The following is a 14,489-nucleotide window of genomic DNA, read 5'->3' on the forward strand; positions in this document are numbered from 1 at the left end:
CCATAATTATGAACGTTTTGATAAAGATGGTATAAAGTTGTATTTTTCTTTTCTTTTCTCTTCCATTTTTCTCCTCACGTGCAATGTCATAAAGCCTCTTCCTTCTAAGAAGAATGACATAATATTTGAGTTAGCGACAAATTTAAACTATAAATTATTATAAAATAATTTAACAATAATAATATTTAAATTAAATGTTAAATGAAGAATAACAATAGACATATGAAAGTGGTAATAGACACTTCTATAAATTTCTTATGTAAATTGGTTCCGCTTTATCCTACAATTTTATAAGAAAAAACTGTTTACAGGGAAATATTGCGTACAGGTTGAGTATTTGAGGTTTTTTATTTTATTTTATTTTTTGCAAGCTAAACTCAGGCCGAATAATCGTCAACTTCTGATCCCTTAAATTGATAATTTTACCCCAACATTAAAAAAATTACATGTGCGGGGAAAGAAGGAATCAAGCTTTCGTCTGGAAACAAAACAAGGAAGAAAAGAAGAAACAAGAGAAAGAAAGAAAAGAGGCGAAGAAGGTTTCTTCATGCAATTCGAAAAGCTTTTTAAAAGAATAAATTGAATATTGTATAAAACATTTTATGTTAGATTTTATGGAGTCATATTTTGTTTATTTACAATTATGGAATGCTGTTCAAAATTGGTTCTCAAAACAATGAGAAGTATGATTCTTTTATATGCTGATTTATTTTCAAAATCTTAAACAAACCACAAAAAAATGTTGAGAAGTGAGTTTTAAGTACTTTCTCATGAAAAAATCCCAAACAAACGTGCCCGTTATATTTGTTTTATTGTCTGAAGGTTGTAGCCTTTAAATTACTCAGGCTCAAAAAGGCCATGCCCAAGAGCTTAAGATACAATGAAGCACGCTTCCAAAGAGCTTTACAACAGATAAGAAGGATTGCTCCTACGATACTGAAGGGATTGGACCCACGATAGGATAAGCCTACTTGGATAAGAGACCAATATGCACAAAGAAGTTGCAAGTTAGGCCGACAGAGCCAAAACGGGCCCGTTATCTTAAACTCGCTAAAAATGGTTTTTCTATTGTATACGTACACACATACAGCTACAACGGTCAGTAACATCTATAAAAAGTAACTTTGGAAGAAAACAAAAACATATACAAAAAAGTAGAATAAAATACAAAAGAATAATAATGGGTTGAATTGAGATTCATCCAATCTGGTGGCTATACTGACAGCCTACGGGGGAAGATATCTGCTGTTAGTCTGTACAGTTGTTAGTCTTCTCTTTGTTCTTAAGAAACAGTTATTCACCGCTTATTTGTTTTCTCTTTGCCTGCACACAAGTTACCTTTGTGTTAGAATCAAGCATTACTAAAGATAATCACAGTTTTCTTAAATAACAATACTCACCAAATATACTTGATTTTAAAGGAAATCGAATTGATGAACCCTTAACTCTCAGCTCCCGGTTTTGCTTGTTTCTATTTTGTTTCTCTGTAACTGCAGAACTATTGCTACTTTCCCCAGTCAGAAAGTCTGTCACTTTACTAACCTTTTCATGGTAAACAGAAGGTGGGGCTAGCTTCAACTGAGGTAAGTTTTCTATTTGCATAAATCTCTGATTTTTCTGCAAGCTATTCAAGATATCAAACTGCAGAAGCAAGATTCATCATAAATATCTGGAAAGTCTGGACAAGGTATATTGATGCGATGATACAGAGGTTTGTTTATTTACCCGCGATATCTGTTGCTGTCCATACATAATGTCTGATAAATCACTGTCATGCAGATGAATGGCACTTCCATGGGGATACTGGCGCTTTGATGAGAATTTATTGACCAAGCCATTCGCTGCAATGATTGATTTGTTTCTAGATTGCTGAGATTTCTGGTTAGGCATACACACAGGGCATCCAGATGAAGATCCTTTGCTCGTTGACTCAATTTCAGAAACTTCACATTGAAGATGAATTGCATGGCCACAGTTGAAAATACGAATTCCAGAGCTACCAGAATTTTTTGTAAGAAGGCAATTACAAACACAGCACACTAGACTCCTGGGAGCATATCCATGGGAGGCCCCTTTCTTGAGTACACTCATAGTATAAAACGTATCATCCTCTATTAAGGATTTGGCAGCATCCTAGGTGCAGAAGAGAAGAGAATCAGAACAAAACATTAAACCCCTTGAGGATGAAAAGAAAATTCAAATTATCTGTTACTGTCTTGAAAGAAGAGAGTAATTTGTCCATTAAGTTTTTGGATATTCCATGCAGAATGGACACTATTGCAGCCAGTCGTTACATGTTCCCCATGGTATACCAAAGGAAGTAATAATTACATGTCCAGTTAAGGAAGTTCATTTTGTTCTCAGAAATGCCACAACTGTACATATATCTAGATACAGCAAAGTAAACAAATTTAGTATGGTAATTGTGACAAATAAATTGCACCAACCATCAAGCAACTATTCGTGGCATTCTCTAATCAAGCTTTACAACAATATATTAGCTCCAAAAGAATTGCCAACAAATACCACAAAAAAGAATAGAATATGAACTAGCTTGAACACATTTTATCATGTTTCTTGAAGCAGTTTTTGACAGGGTTCTATTTAAAAATTCAATTGATAAATTTTAATTACTGGAAAAGTATGAAGATTAATACACTTTGTAAAGCTTGATTAGAGAATCAAATAAACAATATAAATGAACAAAAATGAACAACTTAATGTTACCAGAATTCTTCTTTCAAAGCCATATGTTCCAAGCATTCCCAATATGGTAAGTTTAAAATCGCCAAATTCTTGGCTACCATTATCAGACAGGAGTTTGGCCATGATAGTTGGAAGGTGAACAAAACCTATCATTCCCTCAACAATCTCTTTAATGAACTGGGATAGCAATTTTCTCAAGATATGACCATTTTGGGACTTTGAAATTTTCCAACTGCTTTTATAGGTGTCATTGTTCAGTTGTGAATCTGCTGATCCAGCTAGCATTCCAAAATAATTTTTTCTTTCATATGCTCTTTCTTCAACACATGAATCCATCAATGGGTCACAAAACCTGAATGACAATCAATGGACGAAGGGTAGTTAAAACGGAAAGAGCTCCCAAATGTCAGCAACAAAAATTTGGAAAAGCATGTTCTTCAGACATTAGGCTCATTTATAATTACATAACACTTCAACTGTGTACTTTGGATTAGTGTTAAAAAATCCTAAAATCATGTTTGAATATGTAATGTGTTTAGAATCCATGCCAACATGTTTGGCAATTTTATATCAAAATTGATTTTACATTTAAACTCAAGTCTGAGCTAATGGAATAAATTGTAGTTTTTGCATTAAGTTGAAAATTTTATATTTTTACTACAAACTTACTTTTAAGAGAAAAATTTCCAAATATAAATAACTTCACTTCAAACTCACTTTTAACTAAAATCAACTCTATACTTTAAAGTTCATGATTAGCAATAGTGGGACTCCATCGTCAAAAAGTCTTCTTGTTTTACCTTTTATAAATGAAAAATCACAGCTATACTCTCACAAAAAAGAGGGAAAAAAAAATCACTGTTATTCTCCTTTTTCACCATAAAAAACCACGAAGTGTCTAGACTAATCCTCACATAGGTGTAGAATCAGGGCTATTCTCTAAAATGCAAGAAAGGAGGTCCCGTAAAAAATGTTATGTCATTTCTCTGCTATGCAACTTTTACATGATAGTAAAAAAGTTGACTAGTCTATAATTCAGATTACAAGCCACCTGAAGTGATTAGTATCAGAGCAATTGAAATCATGCCTGTGAATCATCTAAATATTTATCGGTTATTTGGATACCACAATGTCACATCTACCATTTCCCTTCTTTATGCTAAACAAGCCATGCAACAGCCAAATAAATTTAAGAAACTTCAATTGGATATGTATCAACTATCAAGCACTGCTCTCCTCTACAGAATCAGTGCTAGCCAATGTCTTTAAGATCAAATGCTAGATGAAGGGTGCACCCTAGACCAATGGCAATTAGGATTACTTGGTACCATGACTTCATCGGTTCAAACCAAAAAAGTTGACCACCTTACTTTTAATTCCTAGTTTCTACTTTTCATAGGACAAGAAGTAACAATTTGAACTGTTTTTCTTTATATATCTTGTTACCGATATTATGAACTATATAATGTACAAGTCCATCTGTATTTTCTAATATAATGATTATCAGACGAATATAAAAACACTCCAGCAGGCTAAAAATAAGTTAATAAATAAAAACGAATGAAAGAAAGGAAATGTATATTCATATTAAACTTACGAATCGAGTAATTTAAACCAATGTGCCTCTGACTCCTCAGGATTTAAACGGGGTGTGTTCCGTTGACATAGACCAATACACGCACGCAATAAATTGTGGATGTCACTCACCTATTGGATTAGTAACCAATAAAAGTATTAGGTCATCTAATAAATACAAACATAAAAGCATACCAATCAAAGAACATTTGCATCTTTAGAGCTTCATTAAAATGTTTTCAAGAACAGATAAACCACCTCCTTTGTTCTGAAAACACTGTTGAATATTTCCATATGGGAAGAACCACGCGTGCGATGTTTTGAAACTACAGCTTCCACAGCAGCATCAAGCTCAACAAATTTATCATTTAGATCAGAAAGTGTAAGTAAAAGAGCACTACCAACATCACCAACCCTTTCTAATAAGAATGCAGCTGCATCTATAATCCCATATTCTTGGCACAGCCGTAAACAATGTTCAACACGATAGCTATCAAACATTTCGAGAAACTTGAGAACTGAACCACCTTCGTACTGGCATAATAACTGCAAAATCAAACCAAGAAAAAATAGAGCTAAGTTCCTGTCACAGCTACAGTAGCGAATTCCCTCAACAGAAAAACAATTTTAACAAACGTTAACTAATAAACAAGGCTACATAAGTAAATAAAAAAGGATAAAAAATGAGGTAGATCTCCAACCCTATTCCTCAACAGACATGAAAAGTTTAAAGAAGATAGAATTCAGTAAACACTAAACACATAAGTTAGTGCATGAGAGATCCCCATAACAACACATAACAACACTATGCCTTGGTGTTTAGTTCTTGATGGCAAAAAGAACACAAATAAAAATCAAACTAATCTTGTCCATGCAAAAGTACTGGTACAAAAACTCACCTCAAGGTAAAGCTCAATAAGATCATCAGACACATGAATAGGATTTTCACGGATGTACTTAGGGAAATTAGATATATTCTCTAAGTAATCTTTGACTCCTTGTGGATGATCCTTAACCAGCTTTCCATTAAACGGATTTATAATATCATCCTTTCTCAAATTGGACAAGTCTAGGGTGCCAAATAAGTGAAGTTCAATGAGTGTCTTTAAATAAAGGAAAAGACTTCTTGGATGAGAGTGAAGTTCAGTAACGATACGGGAACTTTCTTCATTAAAATGACTGATAACCATATGGAATGCACCCTCCCTACAAGCAAATAAATAGAATAAATGTAAATAAAGATTATTTGTTACATAAATTGAAATATAGAAACCATAAATGTTGTATAACCTGCCAAAAAAATCCAACTTGAGTAAACTAATAAGGAAGATTACCTGCTCAGTTCAACCAACACAGGAATCCGTGATATGACAGCTGATCGAATAGCTCTGTGGTCATTGTCAGTTAACTGTGAGAATGCTTTGTTGATAAAAGAGAAGGCATGAACAGGCTCATCTACATCTTTCATATAACTATCCAATGCAACCACATAATCATGTCTGACACTATGAATCAATCCACAAACCTAAAACCAATCAAGAGTGTTGATAAAATTCACATAGCTAGATAAAAGTTAATATTTGATTATCATCAAAATGGATAATGTACCTACCTGATGATAGTTGGCTCTCTCACATAGATCTAGCACAAATGACGCATCCCACTCTGACTCAGGAAGTACTTCCAAAAGGGCAAGCACTTGCTTCTCTCTACTTTTTGGAGTTGAAGCATTAACAGAAACATTAGTTGAAAACTGACTATCTGAGGTCAAATACTTCAATATTTGACACAACACACTCTTTGAAATTTTAGCTCTTTGGAGCGCAACATAATATGCAATAAATTCAAACAGATAACCTATGTCCTTGGAAGGACACTCTTTTATCGACTCATCATCACCACTATTAGAGGTTGTATCTGGTGGAACAATATTCATATCAATTATTTGGATGAGAGCATCAACTGTGTTCTGAACCAAAGTATTTTGAGTTTCATTAACATTATCATTTCCTTTTTTTACTTCGTCGATAGGTCTATTGGCTGAATCCACTGAAGATGAGTCGGTATTTGAAATTGCATCTTCCACGAAGGCACATCTCAGGACATCCAATGTAGCTTCAGGATCTAACTTTAAGAGAAGATAAAGATTCAGGCAGGGTTGCCTGGACACACAGTCTGAAACTGTCTGTGATTTCAGAGTACAAGAGTCCTCCAACAAAAACTCTACAAGCTCCTTTCTAAGAGATGGTAAGCGTGTGGGAAGAATAGTTCCATGGCCTACAATTATATGCAACCAATGGATCATCTTTATGTTGTATTATTGAAATATTCTTAAATCAGAAAATAAATAAAAGAAAAGATTAAAGAATAGGCAGAAATTACCTGGTGGAAAGGCAAGACCTGTAAAGCAGTACTTGAGATAAACCAACATTCTATACCTGTTAAAAGGAGACAAAAGAAAAATACATATTCAATCACTTCTAACAAGCTTAGGAAAAAAGTAACATATTCGCTTTGAAGAAATATAGCGAATAAACTGCTGTCCATTTTTTGTACACATTACATTAGAGAGAGCACCACAGAGGAATTGTAACTGATTTCCAATTCATATTTCTTATTAGAAATATCTAAAAAAAAAAATTTATGAAGGCTCCATGGAAGATCAAAATTAGATTCAAATAAGGTCAATGGACATGAATTAAAGATTGCATCTAGCTAGTAGCTAAGAAGTTTCATTAGAGCAAAAAATTTATGATTTTTTTTCATTCATTGGCTAATAAAGCATAGAAAAATAGTCCTTACGTTTTTTTTTTCCTGACCTTTCCAATGGGAAGTTGGAAGAGGGGGAGGGACATTTGAACTAGGCATGTTTTAAGAGAGATTTCCATCATTAATTTTTTCTCTTACTAGTTGAGTTTCTCAGAAAGAAAGAGTTGCTTTTTTTAACTTGTGAGAATACAAACAAAATTCATAAATTTCACAATTCCATATATTGGCATTAAGTAACTTGGCATTCACAAATAATACACGGGTATAGGGAAAGCAAAATAAGAATAATGAGGAGAAAGGCAACATACCCAAGTGCATTAGCACTTTCCTTTGGGCTATTTTGTAAGACAGCAAAGAGCTCTTCCAGAGGTGCCCTAAAATCATCTAATCCTTTATTGAAGAGATACACCAGTGCACTGTATAGCCCATGCTCCCTGCATAATCTGACAACCTAAAGAAAGTATCATATATAAACATTTGGCAGTTATGCTGATAAAAATATTAGGGCAAGGATAAATATTTTAAAAGATCTAACAAGAACCTGATTAAAATCTAAGGATGAAATATCCATGTGAAGTACACATTGCTCAACCCGCTGTAACCACCCTTTGGTGCTATAATACTCTACCAGTTCTTGCATAATCTACAGAACAGAGGGACAAAACAAAAAGAGGAAGAAAGATATTGTAACAATCAAGAATATGGATTTAAAAACCAAAAAGTTAATACTTAATACTGATAACATTGCATCCAACTAGGCCAAAAGGCCTGGCATGATCCAATACCTCAGGAGGTAGAGATCCAAGCATGTCTTTCAAAATGTATGGCTCCAGAAGCTCCAAAAATGTTTCTGGTAAAAATTACAAAGTATTTCCAGAGTTATCCATTAACAGTTGGAAAAGGCTAAATTAAAAATACAAGAGCACCTACACAAAATATTCATCTTTCTAGGGAAAATCAACTGAATAAATTAATTGTGAAAAATAGCTTCAGTACAGCATCTATTTAACTAATGCAACCATGAATCAATGAAAAGTAAAAGAATTGAACTGTTAATGACAATGAAATAATTTCAGATGAATCTTCAACTGATTATTAAGAGGTCTTTGTTTGCTACTGAATATTGGGCACCTGGGAAATGAAGTACCAATAAGAGCATAAGCTCAATGTCACAAAGAAGAGAATGCATTAGATAAGATACAAATAAATGTATCAAAGAGAAAGTAGGAGTAGCGCATATAGAATTGAACCTAAGATGGGTTGGCCAAGTGAGAAGAAGATCAATAGAAGTCCCAATAAGAAAGTTAATCAGATTGAGAATATCCCAATAGTTAGAGGTGGAGGAAAACCAAGAAAAAAACTCTAAGTAGATTAAACAGAAATTATATCTAGAAGGCCACTTCAAAGACATGGATTTGAACAAAATGCATCCGCATCATTTCATCCATGTAAGAGACACCACTTAATGGGAAAGGCTTTTGATCTTGTATCTTATTAGTGTTTCAAATGCTGAAATACTCGTCATCATAATAGATTACAATATTCTTACTATTGCCAAAGGAAAAAGATGAGAATGAAGACTTCTGTTTTTTTATGGTTGAAAAATTCAGAGAAATTTAGAACAACCAAATATAATATAAGATGTATTATGTTTAATTTCTTTGTTCGAAAATTACACAATGAAGTTCTACATACATTAAATTACATATGTATTAGCTTTTTCACCTCCTCACCGCCCTCTTAAGAGCTAGCCCATGTCTATTTCAAAAGTCACTGTGTTACTAAACTAAAATAAGTTAACTAAAAGAAATACTTGTGGCTGGTGCTGACACTGACAGGAATAAAAGAAGGAAGTGAAATGAAAAGAGAAGCCCTCTTAATAATATCCTACTACACAAGGCTAAGACAATGGGTTACCTCTCTGTTGAACATCCAAGAACCTGAAGAAAATTTCATCAAAAAGAATGTCTGTCCGTTTGATATGACAACAAAATTCAACAGCAACACCACCAACGCGGGTGTATTGCTCCTTTATCTCAGAATGCACCAAATTGCTTGTACTATTTGAATCATCGGATTGGTCCAGTTTTCCAATTTGGTTGCAGAATGCCACTGAAATATAGGAGAACACTTCATCAACATATGATGTGAGCAACTCCACCAAGAAGGGCATTATGGCGTCATGTATAGCATCCAAGGTTCTAGGAAGGTCAACAACCCCATGAGCATGACCATCATAGAGAGTCATTGCCATGTTCAAGGCACCCATCCAATCACCAGCTTTCCGCAAAACCAAAATACGCTCTTTCCAAGGGAGAAGACGAGAAACTAGAACATGAGTTGGACCAAGTATATAAATAGAAGCTCCTCTTATGGCGACAGAGTTATGATAAGCTTTCTCGGGGTTTCCAAATGTGTTGATGAAGTGAGTATGGTAAGAAACTAAATCATCTCCTCCAATACCATCTACAGCAAAACTTGTTCGGTGAATCATAGTTCCATCCTTGGCAAATAAATATAGTTGTCCAGTTGAAGTGAGAACTACCAGCATCTGAGCATATAAACAAAATCCTTTTAACCACCCTTATTGCTAAGAAGCAAAGAGATACAAGGAGTGTGCAATGGAACAAAACAGGGGAAAAAAAGTGGCCAGACATCTAGCTAATCTAGGTGGACAGAAGATGATATAAAACCTGATCATCCAACCATGCCAGACCGATAGCTGGACTGTCAAGAGACCATTTTCCATATACTTTTAATTCTGATTTGACCAACTTTGCAACCTGAACCTTCCGCTCCCAAGCAATGGCAAGCAATGAAACTCTTTCAACAGCTTCTGCAGACATATTTTCTACAAGAGAGCAAGAACTATTTAGAAAGAAGTCAACATTAATTATAAATAAAATGAATCCATACCAGTAGAACTACATGTTTGTGTCATGTATTTCCATGCAGTATAAGGCATGGAACCCTCCCGAATTCCATCTGGCCTAGAAAGTTGAGCATAGACTTCCAATGTAGGGCTCAGTCGTACCTATATCAAAGATTTAGTATCTTCATAACAATGCATGATAAGTATTGACAAAGGTATCTTTATAACAATGCATGATAAGTATCGACAAAGGTACAATGGAACCAGCACAAATATCTGATTTTCATACCACCAATGCAGTTTGATGGGTGACAAATACAACCACACCTTCTTCAACCAAAGAAGAGCCTTCATTGAAGAGTTTCCAACCTGCATCTCCGCCAACAACACCCCCCATCATGCTGCTTATACTGCTGGCTGAGGCTGTGGTGTTTCCCTGGGAATACGGTGAAGCATTTCCACTGAAGTCATCAGAAAGGAGTGGTGAAGCTGAAAGCACCAAGCCCGTTCTTTGCCCATCAAGAAGACACTACAAAATTAACACATGTTCAACGAAGAAGAGAAACATGAGATAATTGGACACTAAATTATCTCAGAAATCCCCTGTATAACACAATCCACTTCACAACATGTTAATACAAAATATGATATACCTGAGTTTTGATAGAGAATCTATTCAGCAAAGGGACCACTGAGATACTGTGTAAGAGAACCAGACCCTTACAATCACCAGTAACTGCTTTAAATTGACGAGTATTTTGAGGATCCTGTCCTAGAAACAATGTATGTATCACTGGTGCAGTATGTTCGCCACTTATAATTTTTGCCACTACACCTTTCTGTACATCCCACAGGGTGACATGACCATCACCGTAACCAGCTAAAAGAAGGTCTCCTTGCTGATTGAAAGACATGGACGTCACTGGAGCATGTGACCGATCACCTTGTACAGTCAGCATCAACATCTAACAAATAAACAGAAAATATTGAGAAACGAAGTTACAACTGATGCCAAAACTAATCAAATAAATGCTTGAAATTGCAAGCATCAGCATCACCAATTTATGTGCACTGACAAATGATCATTCAAAGAGCATCTTCACCACCAATAATGTGGGTATTAGGGGCAGGGATTGGCCTTTTTTTATAATTATTTTAGCTTTTCTGAGAGATGGTTTTATCCACTTGTCTTTATTCTTATTTTTATCGGAATAAAAAATCTTTTGCATTGCCATATTGAGTTTCTCATTCATTATGTCGAGCAACTCAGATGTTTCAGTGCAATTTGATAGAATCTGTTTTCACTTTCTTGCAAAATCTAATAGAAAAATTTTCGGAGTTAAAAGATAGCAGTAAACATAATATTACATTAATTTTGGTTACTTTCCACATTGCACTAGACATATTTGCAGGCAAAGATGTAAATTTCCATAATTCATTGAACTTGAGCTAGATCAAAAAGTTTGATTAAATCAGGAAACAACCTTTCCATCTGTGTTGTCAGCATGATAAATGGAATATTTACTGGGAACTACAACAATGAGCCCCTTTGCCATTCCTACTGCAATGTAATTAGTATGAACTGCCAAGACTTGGGCAAAACCTTGTTCATGCCTGAACGTTTGGGACGAAATGACCCTTGTGACAGCATTATCAGCATCAACATCAAAGTATCCCAACGTAGTGGACCCTCTGCGCACACCCTCGAGCCTCATCGGCTGGGCAGCAGCACCCTCTTCCCAATGCAAACCAGTTGAAGCATGCCTCTTCTCCAGTTCTTCAGCCAATTCAAGTGGCCTCATTGAAGACTCTAATTTTTTCTCCGCTCTCTTAGCAGCCCTTATCCTTTCCAATTCCTCTAGCGTCTCTTCCACCAGCTCAGCAACATCGCCTAATGAACTACCATCGTCACCACCAACTACACTCTCGTCATTCTTAACATCTTCCATAGTACTACCACCATTATTCACTAGCTCTTCTGTTTCCCCAGCTGCGTCCGTTACACTAACTCTCTCGTCACCATCAACATAAGTAAGACTAGTTTTTCCATTGAATTCATGATCATCATGATCAAATGGTGCAGAACTCATATCATTTTCAAGATCAGGATCAACTTCATCCAAATCCCTCTTCTCCTTACTCACGACAGAAGCATCAGAATCAGAATCACTACGCACCTGAATGTTACTGTCTGCACTACCAGTCTTCGAATCAGTTGCAATTTCCGCATCACTCTCAAAACGTTCGCCAACAGCAGAAACACTCTCACTAGATTGAGTTTCAATTCCCCTCGCCTCTGACTCGAATTTCTCACTATACTCACCTGATTCACCTTTGGAAGAAGAAACATCAGAATCATCGCCAACGGCAGTGACGGAACTCGATTCGGCACCGTTAGCAACAGCGCCTCTCCTTCGCCACATAATCGCGGCCGCGTGCGGCGTAGGTACGGACCGAGAGGCGGCAGCGGCGGCGGCGAGCGCAGCACCGGGCTTGGCATTGGAGCGCACGCCGTGAAAGAGAGAAGAGAATGGACGCGAAACGCGCGTTCGATCGGGGAATTCTACGGGTTTGACCTGAGAAAGGGAATCGGGTGAGGGTTGAAGTGGCTTTAGTTGTGAGGGTTTTTGGGGAAGGGAATTGGTGTGTGTTGAGGGAGAGGAAGGAGGTGAGGGTGACGATGAGGAAGTGTCACAGTCGTTGAGAATATCATCGATGGTGCGGTGAGGTGCTTCATCGGCTTCGTCGTCGGTGGACGTGGCTGAGGGAAGGAACGTGCGGAGGTCCAGCTCCATGATGCTGTGGACAAAGCTCATATGTTCGACTCACTTCAAATTATATTTCCACTAAATATAATTTTTGTTGTTTTTTTTTTAATTATTTTTCTCTGTACCAATTGATCGATCACTTCAAGGATTATTAACTTTTTGAGTTAGTTTTGTTCAACTTTTGGGAGATTTTTAAAAAAAAATTGACGTTGAAAACTATATTTTTTTTTCAATTGATGTTTGGGAGTGATATTGAATTTTGTTTTCAGGGCATTGATTTCATTTAAATGACAAAATAATATCATTTTAAAGTATGAATATATTAATTTTAATGCAAAAAAACTATTTTATTCCTTCAAAATGACATGTTTACGTTGGATTTCAAACTTTGTTTATGGAAATAAATTTTTTGATGTATTTTTGTAAATATGAATCAACGAGAAAAAAGTAGAATTCGAAAAGAAGAAATCGTATTATGAAATATTATTGTTTTGAACTTAATTTGTAATTAATTAATAATTTTAAATGTTATGTAAGATAATTTTGTTAAGTTAATAGATAGGTAAGTATTGGTATAAAAAAGTAGTGATAAAAAATAAGTTCATGAAATTAAGAACATATTAATTTTACTAAAAAATATTTTTCTTTGACATCTCAAAGAAAGTCTTTTACCTTCATTGTTATATGTAAATAAAAGATTAGTCATTCAGCACAAATTTATTTTTATAAGTGCAGTGTAAGTTGCAAAGTGAGTGAAAGTAGCCATATATACATCAATAAGACTATTGTTATTCAACCTGCTCTTGTTATTCATTTTATTATTTATTTTTTTATAGTGTTTTTGAATTTTTATTGTATATTGTTCAATTTTTATATTTAATTTTTTACACTTACTTATTATATTATTAATTAATTTAAAAATAAATGTTAATACAACATGAAACTAAAAAAATAATTTATATTATAAGCTTACAAATTCTAAACTTAAATCATAATTTTAAATTTCATTGTCTTTAGGATTATCTACTTATATGTGCACGACAAATGAAATACTTGTTAGTGCCATGTTCACTAAAGATAATTATCTACTTATATGTTAGTACGAGGATTGAAAGGTTATTTTAACCTTAGCAAATGACCGCGGTTAAATTAGATTATTTCTTCTACTTTTTCAACATCTGGAACTAAATATTGATAATGCTGTTTCTTTTAATTTTAACTCTACTAACTAAGGTGGCTTTATTTGCAATAATGAAGGAGAGTTCATTGTTGGTTTCTGTTCAAGTCTAAAAGCCTGCTCTCCTACTGCAGTTAAATTGCAGGTATGTAATTTGGACTTCAGCTGGTTATTTAAAAATGCATCCTCATTATTTGAATTGAGAGTAATTTTAAAGAAATTATAGTTTTAATTCTTACTATTTCACCATTTGTATCATTTAATTCATAATATTAGACAATTGTTTAAAAGTATAAAATTTCTTAAATTTAGGCAAAAGAGGTTAATTAATATGCTAATAAACTTGCTAAAATAAATCTTGAGATACATATTCATTTCTCTTATTTTAATAAGATTTTATTATTTCTTTGAGTATTTTACTAAGCATAGAATATTTAATTATATGCAGATTTAGAGTGAAATTTTAGTTTATGTGTTTTTGAGCGCTTAGTCTCTTCTTTTAGTAAAAAAGAAAAAAAAAACTATGACAATATATAAAAATTAAAAATATATTTAATTAAATTTAATATTGTGTTAATATAATTTGAATGAATGTCATAAAAATATCACGGAAATGATGCAT

The 14,489-nt window shown here is 34.5% G+C and overlaps 1 protein-coding gene across 2 annotated transcripts; it reads right to left on the bottom strand.

Moving 5' to 3' along the window:
• Nucleotides 1-814: 814 nt before the first annotated feature.
• Nucleotides 815-12,795, bottom strand: LOC113848999 (vacuolar protein sorting-associated protein 8 homolog). 2 transcript variants are annotated; one of them, XM_027478504.1, is made up of 19 exons: nucleotides 11,407-12,795; nucleotides 10,576-10,887; nucleotides 10,212-10,451; nucleotides 9,967-10,084; nucleotides 9,744-9,901; nucleotides 8,968-9,601; nucleotides 7,836-7,900; nucleotides 7,592-7,693; nucleotides 7,359-7,501; nucleotides 6,664-6,719; nucleotides 5,894-6,558; nucleotides 5,616-5,806; nucleotides 5,181-5,487; nucleotides 4,540-4,827; nucleotides 4,304-4,413; nucleotides 2,728-3,058; nucleotides 1,726-2,133; nucleotides 1,401-1,641; nucleotides 815-1,323 (listed from the first exon to the last, which is right to left on the bottom strand). In XM_027478504.1, exons 1-19 carry the CDS (start codon nucleotides 12,736-12,738, stop codon nucleotides 1,298-1,300), a joined length of 5,727 nt encoding a protein of 1,908 aa, XP_027334305.1. In that variant the 5' UTR covers nucleotides 12,739-12,795; the 3' UTR covers nucleotides 815-1,297. The 2 variants fall into 2 exon arrangements, with proteins under 2 accessions (XP_027334305.1, XP_027334306.1); XM_027478505.1 differs by having other exon boundaries at nucleotides 911-1,323; nucleotides 4,696-4,827.
• Between the last annotated feature and the right edge of the window lie 1,694 nt (nucleotides 12,796-14,489).

The sequence above is a fragment of the Abrus precatorius genome, unplaced genomic scaffold (assembly GCF_003935025.1).
Source record: "Abrus precatorius isolate BTA unplaced genomic scaffold, Abrus_2018 Scaffold9, whole genome shotgun sequence".
NCBI lineage: Eukaryota > Viridiplantae > Streptophyta > Magnoliopsida > Fabales > Fabaceae > Abrus > Abrus precatorius.